Source organism: Pleurodeles waltl, chromosome 8, assembly GCF_031143425.1.
Source record: "Pleurodeles waltl isolate 20211129_DDA chromosome 8, aPleWal1.hap1.20221129, whole genome shotgun sequence".
NCBI classification, from domain to species: Eukaryota; Metazoa; Chordata; class Amphibia; order Caudata; family Salamandridae; genus Pleurodeles; species Pleurodeles waltl.
In genome coordinates, this window is record NC_090447.1 from 1431886354 (window position 1) to 1431907809 (window position 21456).

Sequence of the window (21456 nt, forward strand, 5' to 3'; positions counted from 1 at the left end):
CTTAAAGGAAAACGAGCTGGAAAAAAAAAAAAAATACCGAAACCATTTAGTTTCGTTTTTTTAAGAGCAGGCAGTGGTCCATAGGACCACTGCCTGCTCTGAAAAAATGTTTTTTTTTGCATTCACAAAGGGGACCCCTTCCCTTTTGCGAATGAGTTACCATCCACTTCAAGTGGATGGTAACTGCAAGTTGGTTTGCGACCGCTTTCGCGGTCACAAATCAACTCTACATCGCGATGCGGTCGCAAATAGGAAGGGAACACCCCTTCCTATTTGCGAGTGGGAAATCACATTTTGCGAGTCGGTACTGACTCACAAAATGTGACGCTGCATCGCGGAAGGCCTTTTGCGCCTCGCAAAGTGCATTTTTCGATGTTTGCGAGGCGCAAAAGGCTACCTACATCTGGCCCATAGTCTTTTTCGGTTCCAAAGATATTTTTCTCACTTTGGGTGAGTCGAACTCTCGGTGTCGAGCGCGTTCGGTGCTGGAATCTCGACCGGAGTCAGAAGTATTCGGCAAATCCCTGGCCTTTTTGAGTGCCGATGTTTGGTGATTAAGCCTCTTTTTGATGGGTTAAGCCATGGCCTGTTGGCCGTGGCGTACCCTTGGCCTTAAATAACGTTGTAAGAATTTTGGACGGGACAGGTTTGCTCACTGTTCGCTGCACCGTTGAGGTTCAGTCACTTTCGGATTCGTCCGAGTCCGATCCCTGGATGGAGATTCTTTTTTCTTCCTTCTTGACGTCGAGCTGCTCTCTCGGTGTCAACGCCATTTGCAGTCTTCTTGCTCGTCGATCTCTTAGGGTCTATTTTGATCGAAACGCTAGACAAGCCTTGCAAGTATCCTCCCTGTGTTCAGGTGATAAACACATCATAACGATACTTCGAATGACACTTAGGACAGAAGCGGAAGTGGGTCCGGTCCATTAGTCTTCGACGGGTGTGGTCGGGCCGACCAGGCCTCGGTGAAGAACGGAAGCCCCGAAGGGCCGCTGGAGCGCTCTTGCTGTCGGTGCCGATACAATAACACTAACCCGGTGCCGAACGATAACAATACCGTCAAATTTTCGATAATTTAGCTAACTTTCCCGATTCGAAATACAGAGCGAAGAGGAACACGTCCGAACCCGATGGAGGAAAGAAAACAATCTAAGATGGAGTCGACGCCCATGCGCAATGGAGCCGAAAGGGAGGAGTCACTCGGTCTCTTGACTCGAAAAGACTTCTTTGAAGAAAAACAACTTGTAACACTCCGAGCCCAATACTAGATGGCAGGATAATGCACAGCATTTGTATCTGCAGCTACACATGCCACCGAACATATAAATATATATATATATATATATATATATATATATATATATATATATACACATACATATATATATATATATATACATACATACATATATATATATATATATATATATATATATAAATAAAATATCCGCAAAGCAGGGAGGCTTGGGTGGGTGTAAGGAATCTGCAGCTAGATAGAGTCTCTACCACATACCTTGTTACCAAAGGTAAGTAACTTGTTCATCTGATAGAGACCTCTAGCTGCAGCTTCCTTACCTTAGAAGAGATACCCAAGCTATAACCCATGGCGGTGGGTCTGAGATTTTTATACCAGGAAATCCTGCAAGACAGAACGGGCAAAATGCCCCTCTCTTCTCACCTGGCTATCCAGGCAGTAGTGTTTTGCAAACGTGTGCAAAGAAGCCCACGTTGCAGTCTGACAGATGTCCACCACAGGTACACCACGTATTAAAAAAGTGGTAGCAGCTTTCCCACTAGTAGAGTGAGCTCTTAGGCCCTCAGGAGGCTGCTTCTTTGCCAAAGCGTAGCAGATCTTTATACAGAGAATGACCCAGCGAGAAATGGATAGTTTCTGTACTGCCCGACCCTTGCTTGCACCAACATACCCCACAAAGAGTTGGTCGTCCACCCTGAGCTCTTTAGTGCGATCAAGATAGAACAATAACGCTCTTTTTGGGTCCAGCCGATGGAGACGCTCCTCTACCTTAGAGGGATGGGGTGGTGCAAAGAAGGTGGGCAGGGTGATATTTTGACCGAGAAGGAAAGGGGTCACCACCTTGGGAAGGAAAGAGGCACGAGTTCTGAGAATCACTTTTTCAGGAAAGATTGTGAGATACGGCGGTTTTGATGACAAAGCCTGTAGCTCACTCACTCTTCTGGCAGATGTAATTGCCACCAAAAAGGCTGTCTTAATAGTGAGCAGCCGAAGAGGACAGTTATGTGAGGGCTCGAAGGGAGCACACATATGGAAAGTAAGAACCAGATTAAGGTCCCACTGGGGCATAACAAAAGGCACAGGCGGGAACAAATGCACAAGCTCTTTCAAAAATCTCTGTACTGTAGGTGATGTAAACAAAGATGGCTCATCAGGCAACTGAAGAAAAGCCAATAAGGCTGCAAGATAGCCCTTGAGAGTCCCTAAGGAGGAACCCTGTTGGGCGAGAGATAATATAAACAAAATGATATTAGACAGAGAAGAAGAAAGAGGATCAATAGACCTCTCTGTACAATATGAAACAAAACGTTTCCAACGGCAGGCACAGCTCGACTTAGTAGAGGGACGCCTGGCTTCCAGAATGACATCACACACCTCAGGAGGGAGGTCATAAACCATCAACTGTCGCCGCTCAATCTCCACGCATGAAGGCGCAGAGTTGACAGGTTTGGGTGGAGAACGTTCCCCTGCTGCTGCAACAGAAGATCCTCCCGAAGAGGCAGCCTGATTGGAGGACCGATGCTCCTTTTGAGAAGCTCTGGATACCAAACCCTCCGTGCCCAATCCGGAGCCACTAGGATTACTTGGGCCCGGTCGTTCTTGATTTTCTTGAGAACTCTGGGCAGAAGTGGTATAGGGGGAAAAGCATACAGGAGGCCTGAACTCCACTCGCGAGGAAAAGCGTTGCCTAGAGATCGCCCCCTTGGAAACTCCAAAGCGCAAAACTGCTGACATTGCGCGTTCTCTACGGAGGCAAACAGATCTAACCAAGGCTCTCCCCATTGCTGAAAGAGTCCTTGCGCCACCTCCGGATGGAGACATCATTTGTGATCCTCTAAGCATTTTCGGCTGAGCTCGTCCAGAGAACCTGCCAGGTGTTGAACCACCAGGGTCATCCCTGCTGTTCCAGCCATGTCCAGAGACGTAAAGCCTCCTGACAAAGGGTCCACGACCCCACACCGCCCTGCTTGTTGCAGTACCACATTGCGGTAGTGTTGTCCATGAACACCTGCACCACCTTCCCTTTCATAAAAGAAGAAAAGCTTTTAATGCTAGTTGGATTGCCGGAAGCTCCAGCAAGTTGATGTAGAGCCCGGATTCCGCGGGAGACCAGTGACCTCTGATCTCTACCTCTCCCGGATGGCCGCCCCATCCCAGAAGTGACGCATCTGTCACTACTGTTAGATCTGGTTGCGGAAGGGAGAGGAGTCTGCCTTTCACCCAATCGCAGTTCACTAACCACCACTGCAGATCCTTTGCAGTCCCCTCTGAGATCTGAACCACATCGGTAAGATTTCCCTGATGCTGTGCCCACTGGAACTTCAGGTCCCACTGCAGAGCCCTCATGCACCATCTGGCATGCTTGACCAATAGGATGCAGTAAGCCATGAGTCCCAACAGCCTCAGAGTCTGTCTCACAGAAATCCAGGATAGAGGCGAAACATCAGTATCATAACCTGAATATCCTGGACCCGCTGTTCGGGAGGATAGGCCAGATACTGCACTGTGTCCAGAACAGCTCCGATGAAAGTGAGCTTCTGAGAGGGAGTCAGGTGTGACTTCAGGAACATTTATAGTTAACCCCAGCGAATGCAGGAGGTCCGCCGTCGTCTGGAGGTGGATGACGAGAGCCTGGGGCGTAGGAGTCTTCAGCAGCCAATCATCTAGGTAGGGGAAGACTGAAATCCCTGACCTGCGCAGATGATCTGTGTAGGAAGTTTGTTGGTGCATGTAGGGAGTTGGCTCTGTATATACTATTTCAAAGGAAGAAATAGTGTGCACAGAGTCCAAGAGTTCCCCTTAGAGGTAAGATAGTGGCAAAATCAGATAATTCTAATGCTCTATTTTATGGTACTGTGGTCGAGCAGTAGGCTTATCAGAGGGTAGTGTTAAGCATTTGTTGTACACACACAGGCAATAAATGAGGAACACACACTCACAGACTTACTCCAGGCCAATAGGTTTTTATATTGAAAATTATCTTTTCTTATTTTAAGAACCACCGGTTCAAGATTTACATCAAACACTTTAAATGTAAGGTACTTCACTTAGATACTTTTGGAACTTTGAAGGAAAACAATACCATGTACAGTCTTTGTAAAAATGGCAATAAGCTATTTTCAAAGTGGACACAGTGCAAAAATCAACAGTTCCTGGGGAGGTCAGTAAAGATTAGTTAGGAGGTAAGTAAAACACTTACAAGTCTCAGTTCTGGGGCATAGGCAGCCCACCGTTGGGGGTTCAAGGCAACCCCACAGTTAACACACCTGCAGCTCAGGGCCGGTCAGGTGCAGAAGTCAAAGAGGTGCCCAAAACACATAGGCACCTATGGAGAACAGGGGTGCTCCGGTTCCAGTCTGCCAGCAGGTAAGTACTTGGGTCCTCGGGGGGGCAGACCAGAGGTGTTTTGTAGAGCACTGGGGGACACACAAGTAGGCACGCAACACACCCTCAGAGGCACAGGGGCGGCCGGGTGCAGTGTGCATAGGAGGCGTCAGGTTTTCTATAGGTTTCAATGGAGGGACCCGGGGGTCACTAACGGTGCAGGCAGGCACGGGGGGGCTCCTCGGGGTAGCCACCACCTGGGCTAGGCAGAGGGTCGCCTGGGGGTCACTCCTGCACTGGAGTTCGGTTCCTTCAGGTCCTGGGGGCTGCGGGTGCAGTGTTGGTTCCAGGCGTCGGGACCCTTGTTACAGGCAGTCGCAGTCAGGGGGAGCCTCTGGATTCTCTTTGCAGGCGTCGCTGTGGCGGCTCAGGGGGGTCGTCTCTGGTTACTCACGGGTTCGCAATCGCCGGGGAGTCCTCCCCGAGGTGTTGGTTTTCTGCAGGTCGAGCCGGGGGGGCATTGGGTGCAGAGTGTAGAGTCTCACGCTTCTGGCGGGAAACGTGAAGTCCTTGGAAGTTGCTTCTTTGTTGCAAAGAAGTAGCTGGTTTTGAACAGGGCCGCTGTTCACGGGAGTTTCTTGGTCCTGTAGTCCAGGGCAGTCCTCTGAGGCTTCAGAGGTCGCTGGTCCCTGTCAGATGCGTCGCTGGAGCAGGTTTTTGAAGTTGGAGACAGGCCGGTAGGGATGGGGCCAAAGCAGTTGTCGTCTTACCCCTTCTCTGCAGGCTTGTAGGTCAGCAGTCCTTTCTTCAGGTTGCAGGAATCTAGTTTCCTAGGTTCTGGGGTGCCCCTAAATACTGAATTTAGGGGTGTGTTTGGGTCTGGGAGGGCAGTAGCCAATGGCTACTGTCCTTGAGGGTGGCTACACCCTCTTTGTGCCTCCTCCCTGTGGGGAGGGGGGCACATCCCTAATCCTATTAGGGGAATCCTCCAAACTCAAGATGGAGGATTTCTCAAGGCAGGGGTCACCTCAGCTCAGGACACCTTAGGGGCTGTCCTGACTGGTGGGTGGTGACTTCTTGTTTTTCTCATGATCTCCCCTAGACTTGCCGCCAAACGTGGGGGCTGTGTCCAGGGGGTGGGCATCTTCACTAGCTGGAGTGCTCTGGGGGGCATTGTAACACGAAGCTTGAGCCTTTGAGGCTCACTGCTAAGTGTTACAGTTCCTGCTGGGGGGAGGTGTTAAGCATCTCCACCCAGTGCAGGCTTTGTTTCTGTCCTCAGAGAGCACAAAGGCTCTCACCCCAGGGGGTCAAAAACTCGTCTCTCAGCAGCAGGATGGCACAGACCAGTCAGTCCTGCACTGAAGGATTGGGTAAAATACAGGGGGCATCTCTAAGATGCCCTCTGTGTGCATTTTTTAATAAATCCAATACTGGCATCAGTGTCGGTTTATTATTCTGAGAAGTTTGATACCAAACTTCCCAGTATTCAGTGTAGCCATTATGGAGATGTGGAGTTCATTTTGACAAACTCCCAGACCATATACTTAATATGGCCACACTGTACTTACAATGTCTAATAATAGACTTAGACACTGTAGGGGCATATTGCTCATGCAGCTGTGCCTTCACCTGTGGTATAGTGCACCCTGCCTTAGGGCTGTAAGGCCTGCTAGTGGGGTGACTTACCTATGCCACAGGCAGTATTTTGTAGGCATGGCATCCAGAGGGAGATGCCAGGCCAACTTTGCCTTTTTCTCCCCACCAACACACAATCTACAATGGCAGTGTGCAGGTGTTAGGAGAGGGGTCCCTTAGGGTGGCACAACATATGCTGCAGCCCTTAGGGATCTTCCCTGGTCACAGGGCCCTTGGTACCACTGGTACCTTTTACAAGGGACTTATCTGTGTGCCAGGGGTGTGCCAATGGTGGAAACAATGGTACATTTTAGGTGAAAGAACACTGGTGCTGGGGCCGGGTAGCAGAGTCCCAGCACACTTCTCAGTCAACTCAGCATCAATATCAGGAAAAATGTGGGGGCTAACTGCAACAGGGAGCCATTTTCCTACACAAGGTTTTACAGGTATTACACGTTAAAAAAAGAAAACAGGAAAGTATAGGTATGTTACAGTATAGTTATTTCTTACCTCATCGCCCATCTGAGGAACAAATGGAGACTTTCGAGGCATTGTATCAGTTATCCATGCAGAAGGCTGCCAGGCACTGGACACTTCTTGGTTTTCTGACTGTTCTTTAATAGTTCTCTTTATGTTCAAATAATAAAAGAAAACTAGTTACATTAAAAAAAATACTTCTTACAATACTATTGACCACACATTGATTTTTTTGGGATGTAGCAAATGTTCTAAATGTACAAGTTACTTACTTTCAGAAACTAAATAGCTGGTAGAGTAATCATCTAGTTGCAAATTCCTTACCTTAGAATTTCCCCCCGGTGTTACTGGATCCGGAGATTTTTCTTCGAGCAATACCCTTGCGCGTCAGTAGGTGGCATCGGTCAACTCAGTGGGCATTGTTGGTGTTGTAGTCACTATGACGACATCGGGAGTAGTACATAAACGCCGCCTTTGCTCAGTGATGTCAGTTTCTTTTAACGACTTTCCACACCAAAGCGCAGAGCCTCTAAGAACACTGAGACTGGTGCGCCAGAGCTAAGGACCTGAATGGTGGAATCCCTCTCCCTAGAAATCAGTTCACAAGCAGGGAGGATGGGGGCGCGTTAAGGAATCTGCAACTAGAATATGTCTCAACCAGATATTTTGTTACCAAAGGTAAGTAACTTGTACTTCTGATAAAGACTTCTAATTGCAGATTCCTTATCTTAGAATAGGTACCCAAGCAATGCCATCATCGCTGTAGGGCTGAAAACCAATATCATACTAGGAAGTCCTGCAGGACCGAACGATCAAAGTAGCCGTCCCGACAGAACTGACTGCCCAGGCAGTAGTGTTTAGCAAACGTGTGCAGGGACTCCCACGTAGCTGCTTGGCAGATATCCATGACAGGAACTCTGCGTGCTAACGCAGTGGAAGCAGCAGCTGCTCTGGTAGAAAGAGCACTCAAGCCCTCAAGGGATTTCTTCTTGGCCTAAGCGTAGCACATTTTGATGCAAAGAAGTACCCATCGAGAGATGATACGTTTTTGCACCGCCTCCCCTTTTTTCCCACCCACATGCCCGACAGAGTTGATCGTCCACCCGGAAGTCTTTACTTCGATTTAGATAGAACGCTAACGCTCTTTTGGGGTCCAGACGATGGAATCTCTCCTCCTCATGAGAAGGATGAGGGGATGCGTAGAAAGTAGGCAGGGTGATGGACTGGTCAACAAGAAAAGGCGTAACCACCTTTGCAAGGAAGGAAGCTTTTGTGCGCAACACCACTTTTCAGGGTGCACAAACAAGTATGGAGGTTTAGACAAAAGGGTTTGAAGCTCACTCACCCTGCGAGCAGAGGTAATGGCAACAAGAAAAACAGTTTTGAAGGTGAGGAGCCGTAAAGGAAATTTGTGCATCGGCTTAAAGGGAGTATACATTAAGTAAGTAAGGACAAGATTGAGGTCCCACTGAGGCATGATAAATGGACTGGGAGGAAATAAATAGCGAGACCTTAAAGGAATCTACTCACAAAAGCAGATTTAAAGTGAGGGCTGAGCAGATAACATAAGGAAGGCTGAAATGGCAGATAAATACCCTTTAAGGGTGCCCAAAGCAGAGCCCTGCTGGGCCAAAGAAAGAATGAAACAAAGAACCTCGGATAGAGGGGCAGAGAGGGGAGCAACAGATTTGTTGGTGCATGTAGGGAGTTGGCTCTGTATATACTATTTCAAAGGAAGAAATAGTGTGCACAGAGTCCAAGAGTTCCCCTTAGAGGTAAGATAGTGGCAAAATCAGATAATTCTAATGCTCTATTTTATGGTAGTGTGGTCGAGCAGTAGGTTTATCAGAGGGTAGTGTTAAGCATTTGTTGTACACACATAGGCAATAAATGAGGAACACACACTCAGACTTAACTCCAGGCCAATAGGTTTCTATATAGAAAAATATATTTTCCTTGTTTATTTTTAGAACCACAAGTTCAACATTTGAAGTAAATACATAAAATGCAAGGTACTCACACAGGTAATTTAGGAACTTTGAATTAGCGCAAGAACATATACAGTTTTTGTTAAAATGGCAAGAAGCTATTTTAAAAGTAGACAGTGCAAAAATCAACAGTTCGTGGGGGAGGTAAGTATTGGTTAGATTGTGAGGTAAGTAAAACACTTACAAGTCTCAGTTCCTGGGCATAGGCAGCCCACGTTGGGGGTTCGAGGCAACCTCACAGTTACCACACCTGCAGCTCAGGGCCAGTCAGGTGCAGAGGTCAAAGGAGGGTCCAAAACACAGATGCTCCTAAGGAGAACAGGGGTGCTCCGGTTCCAGTCTGCCAGCAGGTGTACCTGCGTCTTCAGGGGGCAGACCAGGGGGATTTTGTAACAGGGGGGGGGGTTAAACAGAAGAAGGCACAAAAAACACCCTCAGCGGCACATGGGCGACCGGGTGCAGTGTGCAAAGCAGGTGTCGTGTTTAAGGTAGGAAACAATGGAGGGACCCGGGGGTCACTCTAGCGGTGCAGGCAGGCACGGGGGGCTTCTCGGGACAGCCACCACCTGGGCTAGGCAGAGGGTCGCCTGGGGGGTCACTCTTGCACTTTGGTTCAGTTCCTTCAGGTCCTGGGGCCTTCGGGTGCAGTGCTTGGCCCAGACGTCCGGTCCCTTGCTACAGGCAGTCGCGGTCAGGGGGGGGCCCTCAAGATTCTCTCTGCAGGCGTCCCTGGGGGGTCCGAGGGGTCGTCTCGGGCTACTCCCTGGGTCGCAGTCGCCAGGGAGTCCTCCCTGTGGTGTTTGTTCTCTGGATCTCGAGCCGGGGGTGTCGGATGCAGTGGGAAGTCTCACGCTGAAATGTGAAGTCTTTAAAAGTTGCTTCTTTGTTGCAAAGAAGTTGCTGTTGCTGAGTAGTGCCGCTGGTCACGGGAGTTTCTTGGTCCTTTAGTCCAGGGCAGTCCTCTGAGGCTTCAGAGGTCGCTGGTCCCTGTCGGATGCGTCGCTGGTTGCAGGTTTTTGAGTCAGGAGACAGGCCGGTAGGGCTGGGGCCAAAGCAGTTGTCTTCCCTCTTCTCTGCAGGGCTTTCAGGTCAGCAGTCCTTGTTGTAGGTTGCAGGAATCTCATTTCCTGGGTTCTGGGGTGCCCCTAAATTTAGGGGTGTGTTTAGGTCAGGAGGGCAGTAGCCAATGGCTACTGTCCTGGAGGGTGGCTACACCCTCTTTGTGCCTCCTGCCTGTGGGGAGGGCCGCACATCCCTAATTCTATTGAGGGAATCCTCCAAAACTAAGATGGAGGTTTTCTAAAGGCAGTGGTCACCTCAGCTCAGGGCACCTTAGGGGCTGTCCTGACTTGTGGGAGGTGACTCCTTGTTTTTCTAATTATCTCCTCCAGCCTTGCCGCCAAAAGTGGGGGCAGTGGCCGGAGGGGCGGGCATCTCCACTAGCTGGGATGCTCTGGGGCGCTGTAACAAAGAGGGTGAGCCTTTGAGGCTCACCGCCAGGTGTTACAGTTCCTGTAGGGGGAGGTGTGAAGCATCTCCACCCAGTGCATGCTTTGTTCTTGGCCACAGCGTGAAAAAGGCACTCTCCCTATGTGGCCAGCAACTCGTCTGGTTGTGGCAGGCTGGCAGAAACTGGACAGCTCCACACTAGAAGTCGGATTGGTATTCAGGGGGCATCTCTAAGATGCCCTCTGGGTGTATGTTACAATAAATTTCACACTGGCATCAGTGTGCATTTATTGTGCTGAAAAGTTTGATACCAAACTTCCTAGATTTCAGTGTAGCCATTTTGGAACTGTGGAGTTTGTGTCTGACAAACTCCCAGGCCATATACTCTTATGGCTACCCTGCACTTACAATGTCTAAGGTTTTGCTTAGACACTGTAGCGGTATAGTGCTCATGCACATATGCCCTCACCTGTGGTATAGTGCACCCTGCCTTAGGGCTGTAAGGCCTGCTAGAGGGGTGACTTACCTATGCCACAGGCAGTGTGAGGTTGGCATGGCACTCTGAGGGGAGTGCCATGTCTACTTAGACATTTTCTCCCCACCAGCACACACAAGCTGTGAGGCAGTGTGCACGTGCTGAGGGAAGGGTCCCCAGGGTGCCATAAGACATGCTGCAGCCCTTAGAAACCTTCCCTGGCATCAGGGCCCTTGGTATCAGTTACAATGGACTTATCTGAGTGCCAGGGCTGTGCCAATTGGGGAAGCAACGGTACAGTTTAGGGAAAGAACGCTGGTGTTGGGGCCTGGTTAGCAGGGTCCCAGCACACTTTCAGTCAAAACTTAGCATCAGCAAAGGCAAAACGTCAGGGGGTAACCATGCCAAGGAGGCATTTCCTTACACATACGTGTATAAAGTCTGCTGCCTCTGCCCCACACCGGGGCATTTAGCTTCTAGTACCTGGAGATGATCTCACAGTCTTTGCGGGGTAAAATAGGCTCTATGTAAAACATAGACATGAGCTGAAACCCAACATTTCTGGATATCTTCGGCACCCTTTCCAATATTTGGGCCCAATCTCCTTCCAATATTGGGGTCCCCAAGTCTGCCTCCCATTTACGTCACAGGTCCTCAAGGGGCCTCTGCCCTTCTGCGCAGATTGCTCTATATAAGCCTATGACGGCTTTCTTTAACCCATCCGATGTTAATAGATAGGTGCTGGGGCGATGAGGAATGGGTTCCTCGCCGCCAGCCTTCCAGTGCACTCGAATGGTGCGTGTGATCGTCCAGTGCATCAGGAAATGGCCCTGTGGGAGGTCATGTTCTTGTCGGAAGTACTCGAACGGCAGGAGGTTACCTATACGGTATAAGTCCCCCATCTGTAAGGCCCCTGCCTCCTTCCAATATAACAGTCCTCTCCAATCTCCCACCCGGGGCAACCATTAAAGCCAAGCCATGGGATCTCAGGTGCACATGGCATGGCCAAGCCTGCTCTTCAGAGACAGCGTCTCCAGCACCGGCATAGAATACCAACCCCAGGAGTAATCTCGGGATCCATGGCTGCCCAGCCAAAAAACACTCTAGCCAGTACCGACCTGGGGGGGGGGGTTGGGGGGGGGGTTAGGGAGGGAGGAGGAGGGGGCGTAATGTCCGCGTTTTCCTCCCCAGCCCCTCGCTCCACCACCCATCGGGTCAGCCATTGTAGCTGGGCTGCCAAGTAGTAGGCCTCGAAGTGCGGGACCGCCAGACCCCCTCTGCCCGAAGTCATTTTAACCTGGTTAATGCCACCATATGTCTCCCTCTACCCCAGATACACGCTGTAAGCATAGAGTCTAGTTCACTGAACACCACCACCAGGATCCAAACCGGCAAGGCTGCAAAATAATACAATAGCCTTGGCAGTGCTACCATCTTAATGATCGCTATCCGCCCAGCTACCGAGAGTGGGAGTGAACCCCAGAAACACATGTTGGCTCCTAAGGCCCTGATGGCACTCCCTATACTGCCCTCTAGTATGTTGGATCTGGAGTGATAAATTTTAACTCCCAAGTAGGGCATTCAGCGGGGTTCCCACCTTACGTTCTCCAGCTCCACAGGCGGATCACAGTTTGCTGACAGGGTAAACAAGAACAATTTCTGCCAGCTGATGCTCAAGCCTGTCAGTCGGCCAAATAGTGACAGCAGACTCTGAGCTCCCTCCAGCTCTCCGACAGTGTTCTGTAAGAGTAGAAGCAGGTCGTCTGTGCATAATGCTATCGCATGACGTCGAGCGCCCTGCATTAACCCCTGATACCAGGTAGCCGTTCATGCCTGGGCAGCCAACAGCTCCATCGCCAGAGCAAACAATAACGGCGATAAAGGGCAGCCGTGCCTAGTGCCCCTCTCCACTGAGTACTACTCTGATATGATGGTGCCAGTTCTAACTCTTGCCTTGGGATTCGTGTATATACGGTCAGCACCGCATATAAATAATCCCATTCCAGGTTGTCAAATGCCTTTTCGATATCCACTGCCAGTACTGCTGCCGCACCTATGAGTGGGGCAATGGTGTCCGTGATATGGATAACACACCGTATGTTCTGGGCAGTGTTCCTAGTAGGAATAATCCCACCTGGTCACAGTGTACCAATTGGGTAATATGGGGGAGTAATCTTGTTGTCAATATCCAGCTTAGGATCTTGTAACCTGAATTTAGCATGGGGAGGGGTCTATAAGCTCTGCTGTCGTCCGGCGGCTTGCCTGGTTTCAGCAAAGGGATTATCAGGGCTTCACCTGTGGAGTGTGTGAGGTGTTTCATTGCACGTGCCTCATTGTCCTGGTGTGCTAGTGTAGGGGTCAGTTCCTGTGCGTATGTGGCATAAAACTCAATTGGCAGGCCATCTGTCCCAGGAGTCTTCCCCCTAGCCAATCCTTTGATGATGGCGTCTTTAATTTCTGACGTCTCAATGTAGCCCCCCCCGTATGTCCCTCTCTGCGTCGCTGTTGTGGCAGTGCATCCAGGAATGCCGTATGTCCTCTCCTTCCCCATGTGGTGTGCTAGTATAGAGGGTGGTGTAGTATTTGATGAAGTGAAGTTTGATTTTGGTCTGTCTGCAGAGCCTGGTCCCCGAAGGTGTGTTAATATCTGTGATGGGGGAACCCCGCTTAGTAGGGTCGGCCAACCATGCCAGTAACGCGCCTGCCTTATCCATCTCCGCGTGTGCCCTTGCCATGTAATTCTTGAAATCAAAGCAGCAGAGCTTCTCTGTATACTCAGCGAGCCTCTCTCTGGCCTCGCGGAGCACCCCCTGCAATTCAGGGCGTTCTGGTGTCAACTTCTCTACAGATCGGAGATCTTTCTCAGCTAAATCAACATCTTGTAATAAAGTTTTCATATCCCCCATTGACGCCGCTATACAGCGTCCTCGTATCACCACCTTGAATGATTCCCATACTGTTTGAGGGGAGGGGGCCGTAGCCACATCGTCCTCAAAGTACAGCGTAATATGTCCCCTTATTTGGTCACGGTATATAGGGTCTTCAAGTGAATCGGGTTTAAGGCGCCAGGTGGGTATGCAGGGTTTAGTCTGTGTCCATGGCAAATGCAATAGTACGGGATTGTAATTGGAGAGGGTTCCCAAATACTCTATGTCCCGTATCTGAGTGTGCACTTCTGGCATGCACAGGAAGGTGTCCACTCGCACATGCAGATCGTGCATTGCGTAATAGTAAGAATAATCCCTGGCCTGGGGATTTAGGGACCTCCATGAGTCTAACAGCTGCCATCCAGATTGCCACTCTAGGAATTTTTTTTTAGGTAGGGAGTTCACTGAAGAATCCCGCAATGGAGGGTGGGATCTGTCAAACCCCGGGTTGGCCAAGCAATTGAAATCTCCCCCAATCAGCACTGCATGTAGCAAGTGAGGAGCTAGTGTGTGCGATAGCTGATCTAGAAATGTTCCCTGATCTATATTTAGGTGCTTATATGTTTATCAGCACAAGGTACCGCCATCCCAATCGGCCTGTAACCACCACATACCGCCTGTCTGGATCAATTAGTATGTTGGTCATTTGAAACGGTACTCCTGGTCTTATCCATACTAGGATGCCCCTTGCATATGCTGAGTAGGTTGTATAAAATACTTGGCCCCTCTCTCTCCTCTGCAGCGCCATGCCCTCCGCCGCCGCCAGGTGAGTCTCCTGTAGCACTGCTATATGTGCACCCCTCCTACGTAGGTAGGAGTAGACTTTGTATTGTTTAGCCATATTATGCATGCCCCTTATGTTCCAAGAAATCACTTTGTATTCCTGTAGACTACTCATAGGGAATGATCAGCACTGTTATGTCTTTGCGCGTCCTCCCGCGTTTAGCCACATCAGGGCAGCAGTAGTTAGGATCATACCTCCCCCATAGGTGTGGTATTTGGCGGGTTCCCCAAAGACTAACAAAAACTTCCCCAACTCCCCTTCCTCAGGAAAGGCATGAGAACAGTCCCCGATCCAAACTGTTACTAACCAAAGTCAATGCTTATTGTGTGAGTGAAAAGGGTGCTCCTTTCAGGTGGAGCTACCAGCTCCAGGGTGGCCCCCGTTTCCATCCTGTGGACCGAGCTACCCAGCATTATATCAATACTCTGTAGCGTCGCTGCTCCAGAGCTTCATGGATAATTTGTGGTGTCGGGTCATATTATATCCTCAGAGGTTCCTGACATCACCACCGGCAGGTCCACGCTTGTAGCCGCTGAACTCTCAGATTCAGGTCGGAGTCCGCCCCATGCGCTCCTTTCCGTGTCACCGCGGAACACGGGCTAGTGTCCCCTCCACTCAGTGATACCACAGCCACTGTGGCTCGCTGTCGTACCTTCCAGCTCTCCTCCAAGGTGGGTGCTGTTCCCCCCAACTTGGGCCTGCCAGCTCGGGGCCAACTACTTTGGGGTCTGGGCCCTTAGGGTGTTCCTGCTCCTGTAGGGCCCTGTCGCTCATCCATCCAGGCTCTTGCCCCTTGGGGTGTGCGAAAAAATCTTGCTCCTCTGCCGTCCGATACTCTCAGCGTGGAGGGGAAAAGCATACCCTAATGGATATTTAATGTTCGTAAATGCTTCTTGACCTTCAGATAAGTTGCTCTTTGCTTCTGCACTTCACGGGAGAAGTCTGGGAAAATTCGCACTATATTGTTCTCCACTCTTAGTTCCCCTGCCTTCCTAGCCTGTCTAAGTATAGGATCACGGTCTTTAAAGTGCAGTAGCTGAGCCACCACTGGTCTCAGCGGGGCCCCCGGAGAAGGAACCCTCGCCGGCACCCTGTGTGGCGTCTCGAAGGCAAAGAAGGCTGAGAGGCCAGGGGGCACCACCGCCTCAGCTATTCATCGCTCTAGATACTCAGGCAAGTTTTGTTGTTCAACTTTTTCGGGCAGGCCAACTACCCGAATATTGTTCCTACGTGATCTGTTCTCGGCGTCCTCGGCGCGGACCAGGAGTGTCTCGACTTGCTTCTCAAGGGCAGTCACGAGCTCGGGCCCAAGCTCCTCCGCGGTTCTTACGGTTGTTGTTATTCTTTCTGCCAGTTGGCATTGGTCCTCTCTCAGCAGTCCCAGGTCCACCACTAGCGTATCGATTTTGGAGGTCCCAGGGATGTGTTCCACTAAAAAGTCCATTCCCTGTAGGGCTACGGACCACCTCAACAGTTTAGGGTTTTCTCCTTTCATTTGCATTAGCCATCTGAGAGGTCTGTGGTCAGTTTGAACTATGAAGTGAGTACCAAAAAGGTATGGTCTCTTCAGGGACCAGACCACAGCAAAGGCCTCCCTCTCAATGGCACTCCAACACTGCTCCCTGGGGAGTAACCTCCTGCTAATGAAAGCAACAGGCTGGTCAAGGCCATCATCATTTGTTTGAGACAGGACTGCTACTATCTCATGTTCAGAGGCATGCGTCTGCACAATGAACTGCTTAGAGTAATCTGGAGCTTTCAAAACTGGTGTTGTACACATTGCTTGCTTCAGGGTGTCAAAGGCCTTTTGATAGTCCATGGTCCAGTTCACTTTCTTGGGCATTTTCTTACAGGTCGGTTCTATGAACAGTGTCACTATTGATCCATAACCCTTCACAAACCTCCTATAGTACCCAGTCAAGCCAAGGAATACCCTGACTTGAATCTGGGTTTTTGGAGCTACCCAGGCCAGAATAGTCTGGATCTTGGTTTGGAGTGGCTGAAATTGGCCTCCACCTACAAGGTGTCCCAAGTAAACCACAATACCCTGCCCTATCTGACATTTAGATGCCTTGATAGCGAGGCCTGCTGCTTGCAGGGACTGCAAAACCTTCTTCAGGTGGACCAGGTGATCCTGTCAGTTGGAGCTGAAGACAGCAATATCATCAAGCTAAGCTGCACTAAAGGACTACAAGCAAGCAAGGACTTGATTTCCCAACCTTTGGAAGGTGGCAGGGGCATTCTTTAAGCCAGAGGGCATCACAGTAAACTGGTAGTGTCCATCAGGTGTAGAGAATGCGGTTTTCTCTTTTGCTCCAGGTGCCATTTTTATTTGCCAGTACCATGCTGTTAAGTCAAAGGTACTTAAGTATTTGGCAGCACCCAATTTGTCAGTTAATTCATCTGCCCTTGGAACGGGGTGAGCATCTATCTTGGTGATAGAATTAAGCCCTCTGTAGTCCACACAAAACCTCATCTCTCTCTTGCCATCTATCCTGTGAGGTTTGGGGACCAAGACCACTGGGCCAGCCCAGGGACTGTCAGAGTGCTCAATCAATCCCAACTCCAGCATCTTGTGGACTTCCACTTTGATGCTTTCCTTAACTTGGTCAGACTGTCTAAATATTTTGTTTTTGCCAGGCATGCTGTCTCCTGTGTCCACATCATGGGTAAACTGGTGTGTCTGACCAGGGGTTAAAGAAAAGAGCTCAGCAAACTGCTGGAGGTTTTTCCTGCAGTCAGCCTGCTGTTGGCCAGCGAGGGTGTCTGAATAGATCACTTCATCTACTGAGCCCTCTTTAGGGTCAGTGGAGAGAAGATCAGGGAGAGGTTCACTCTCTACTTCCTGGTCCCCATCTGTAACCATTAACATTTTACATCTGCCCTATCATGAAAGAGTTTGAGGCGGTTCACATGGATCACCCTCCTGGGGGTCCTTCTAGTGCTTAGGTCCACCCGGTAGGTAACCGGACTCTTCTTCTCTACAATGGGTAAGCGCCACTCCATCTGTCCTGAAGTGCCCTTGGAGCCACAGGTTCCAGAACCCAGACTTTCTGCCCGGGCTGAAACTCAACCATAGCAGCCTTTTGGTCATACCACATCTTCTGGAGCTGTTGGCTGGCCTCAAGGGTTTTGCTTGCTTTTTCCCTGTACTCTTCCATCCTTGAACATAGGCCTAGTACATAGTCCACCACATCTTGTTTAGGCTCATGGAGAAGTCTCTCCCAGCCTTCTTTTACAAGTGCTAGTGGTCCCGTAACAGGACGGCCAAACAGAAGTTCAAAGGGGGAAAACCCTACTCCCTTCTGTGGCACCTCTCTGTAGGTGAAAAGCAGGCATGGCAAGAGGACTTCCCAACTCCTTTTGAGTTTTTCAGGGAGCCCCATGATCATGCCCTTCAATGTCTTGTTGAATCGCTCAACAACACCATTGGTTTGTGGATGGGATGGTATGGTGTTGTGAATTTGTAAGTCACCCCACACTCATTCCACATATGTTTCAGGTAAGCTGACATGAAGTTGGTACTTCTGTCAGAAACCACCTGCTTAGGAAATCCCACTCTAGTAAAAATACCTATGAGTGCTTTGGATACTGCAGGGGCAGTAGTGGACCTAAGGGGAATTGCCTCAGGGTACCCAGTAGCATGATCCACTACTGCTAGGATATATTGGTTCCCGGATGCCGTGGGAGGTTAAAGTGGACCTACTATGTCCACTCCCACTCTTTCAAAGGGGACCCCCACCACTGGAAGTGGAATGAGGGGGGGCCTGTGGATGGCCACCTGTCTTACCACTGGCTTGAAAGGTGACACAGGAGGTGCAAAACTCTTTTACCTTCTGGGACATATTGGGCCAGTAGAAATGGTTGACTAATATCTCCCATGTCTTGGTTTGTCCCAAATGCCCAGCAAGGGGAATGTCATGGGCTAATGTCAGAATGAACTCCCTAAACTCCAGAGGCACTACCACTCTCCTAGTGGCACCAGGTTTTGGATCTCTTGCCTCAGTGTAAAGTAGTCCATCTTCCCAATAGACCCTGTGAGTTCCACTGACATTTACTTTTTCTTGCTCAGCTGCTTGCTGTCTTAGGCCTTCAAGAGGGACATGTTTCTTGTCCCTTACACAGCTGTTCCCTTGAGGGTCCCCCTGGGCCCAAGAGCTCGACCTGGTAAGGTCCTAGCTCCATGGACTCAGTTCCCTCAGGGGATAGAACCTCTTCCTCGGAAGAAAGGCTCAGTTTCTTGTGGTGTGTTGAAGCTGGTTCCCCAGTCTTCTTTCCTTTTCTCTTGGAAGGTTGGGACATTATTCCACATTTCAACACTTCTTTTTTACCCTGAGCCCTGCACTGTGCCCTTGTCTTGACACACACCAGTTTAGGGATACCCAGCATAGCTGCATGGGTTTTGAGTTCTACCTCCAGACTCCAGATCATTTCCAAACAGACATTCTACTAGGATTGAAGAAGAGACTACCAAGTGTTTCAGGCCAGTGACCCCTCCCCATTCTAAAGATACCATTGCCATGGGATGGACTTTAGTCTGATTGTCCGCATTGGTGTCTGGATATTTCTGTCCAGCCAGGTATATTGTCTTGGGGAAACCAGTCTGTCTGTGACACCGGCACCTGTATCCCTCAGGGCTTCTACTCTAGTCCCATTGATTAAGAGCTGCTGCCTGTATTTTTGCATGTTACTTGGCCAGGCAGCAAGTGTGGCTAGGTCCATCCCACCATCTGAGACTAATATAGCTTCAGTGTGAACCCTGATTTGCTCTGGGCACACTGTTGATCCCACTTGGATACTGGCTATTCCAGTGCTAACTGGAGTAGTAGTTGTGGGGCTTTTCTTGGGACAGGCCTAGTCTCCAGTTTGGTGTCTATGATGAGTACAGATGCGACACCAGGCCTTTTTGGGATCAAAGGTTTACCCTTGTAACCAAATAAGAATTGTGATGAGGCTTTGGACCCACCCTCCTGAGAAGGTTTTTGGGGCCCTGTAGAAGACTCTTTAATTTTCCCCTTGGATGTCTCAACACTCTTCCCCGGGGGGGAGGGGGAGGGGGGTGAAAGCCTTTGTGACCCCTTTCTATTGGTCACCCCCTGTGGAAGTCTTGGTCACCCTAATCTTGACCCAATGGTCTGCCTTCTTTCCCAATTCTTGTGGAGAAATTGGACTGATGCAGTTTGTCATTGAAACAATTACTTAACAGATGTTCTTTCGTGAACAAGTTATACAGCCCATCATAATTTACACCACTGCCATGTATCCAACCATCTAGTGTTTTGACACAAAGTCCATCTTGGATGCAGAGCTGTGAGGGCACAATGGACAGCTCTGAGTGGCCAGTGCCAGCAGATGATGTCAGAGACCCCTCCTGATAGGTGCTTACCTTTCTCTGGAGCCAATCCTCCTCCGAGGGCTCTTTAGGGTCTCTCCTGTGGGTATCTCGCCAGATAACGAAGGCAAGAGCTCACCATAGTTCCTCTGCACTTCTCTCTTCGACTTCTGCCAAGGATCGACCGCTGACTGCTCCAGGACGCCTGCAAATCCGCAACAAAGTAGCAAGAAGACTACCAGCAACATTGTAGTGCCTCATCCTGCCGGCTTTCTCGACTGTTTCCTGGTGGTGCATGCTCTGAGGGCTGTCTGCCTTCACCCTGCACTGGAAGCCAAGAAGAAATCTCCTGTGGGTCGACGGTATCTTCCCCCAGGCAACGCAGGCACTAAACTTCTGCATCACCAGTCATCTGGGTCCCCTCATCTTGACAAGCATGGTCCCTGGAACACAGGAGCTGGATTCAAGTGTCCCCGACAGTCCAGTGGCCCTTCTGTCCAAATTTGGTGGAGGTAAGTCCTTGCCTCCCCACACCAGACAGTAATCCTGTGTACTGCTACTAGGGCTTCTGTGCACTTTTGCAAGGAATCCTTTGGCACAGCACATCCCAGGTCCCAAGCACTCCATCCTGCACTGCTCAACTCGCTGAGTTGACCACCGGCTTCATGGGACCCTCCTTTGTAGTGTTGAGACGACCGCAGGGCTCAGTTTTCTTGAACCCGTGTTCAAGTGCTTCTGCAGGTGCGGCCTTCTTCTGCGGGGGGCTCTCTGTGTTGCTGAGCGCCCCGTCTGTCTCCTCCTCCAAGGGGCGACCTCCTGGTCCAGCCTGGGCCCGGGCAGCACCCATTTCCTTCAACCGCGACCTTTGCAGCTAGCAAGGCTTGTTTGAAGTCTTTCTGCATGGAAACAACTCTGCATCCTCCAGCACACCGTGGGACATCTTCTTGGCAAACGAGTAGTTCCTGGCACCTTCCGTTGTTGTAGAATCTACAGCTTCTTCCACCCACAGGCAGGCATTTTGCACCTTCTTCCGGGGTTTTGTGGGCTCCTGCCCCCCCCCGGACAATTTCATGACCCTTGGACAGGTCCCCTTCCTTTACAGGTCCTCAGGTCCAGGAATCCGTCTTCAGTGTTTTGCAGTCAGTTGTGGTCTTTGCAGAATCTCTTATCACGACTTTAGTGTGTTTCTGGGGAAGTAGGGTAACTTTACTCCTACTTTTCAGGGTCTTGGGGTGGGGTATCTTGGACACCCTTAGTGTTTTCTTACACTCCCAGCGACCCTCTACACACTACACTAGGCCTGGGGTCCCTAAGTGGTTCACATTCCACTTTCTTAGTATATGGTTTGTGTTGCCCCCAGGCCTATTGCATCCTATTATATTCAACAGTGTTTACACTACTTCACTGTTTTACTTACCTGATTTTGGTTTGTGTGTATATTTTGAGTATTTTACTTACATCATAAGGGAGTATATCCTCAGATATTTTTGGCATACTGTCACTAAAATAAAGTACCTTTATTTTTAGTAACTCTGAGTATTGTGATTCTTATGATATAGTGCTATATGATATAAGTGGTATAGTAGGAGCTCTGCATGTCTCCTAGTTCAGCCTAAGCTGCTCTGCTATAGCTACCTCTATCAGCCTAAGCTGCTAGAACACTAGTAATCTACTAATAAGGGATAACTAGACCTGGCACAAGGTGTAAGTACCATCTGGTACCCACTATAAGCCAGGCCAGCCTCCTACAGTCAGGTGCAGAGTAGCTGGACTCACGCCCCTGGAGTGAGGTGAGAGTCCCTTTAGA

General features: G+C 49.8%; 1 protein-coding gene across 1 annotated transcript in view; it reads right to left on the reverse strand.

Annotated features, from left to right (window-relative positions):
• BRWD1 (bromodomain and WD repeat domain containing 1) overlaps positions 1 to 21456 on the reverse strand; it is a 1722898-nt gene that overhangs the window by 606074 nt on the left and 1095368 nt on the right. The window contains exon 24 of the mRNA XM_069202575.1: positions 6728 to 6844. Within this exon, the coding sequence (XP_069058676.1) occupies positions 6728 to 6844 (117 nt within the window). The remainder of the gene's footprint in view (positions 1 to 6727; positions 6845 to 21456) is intronic.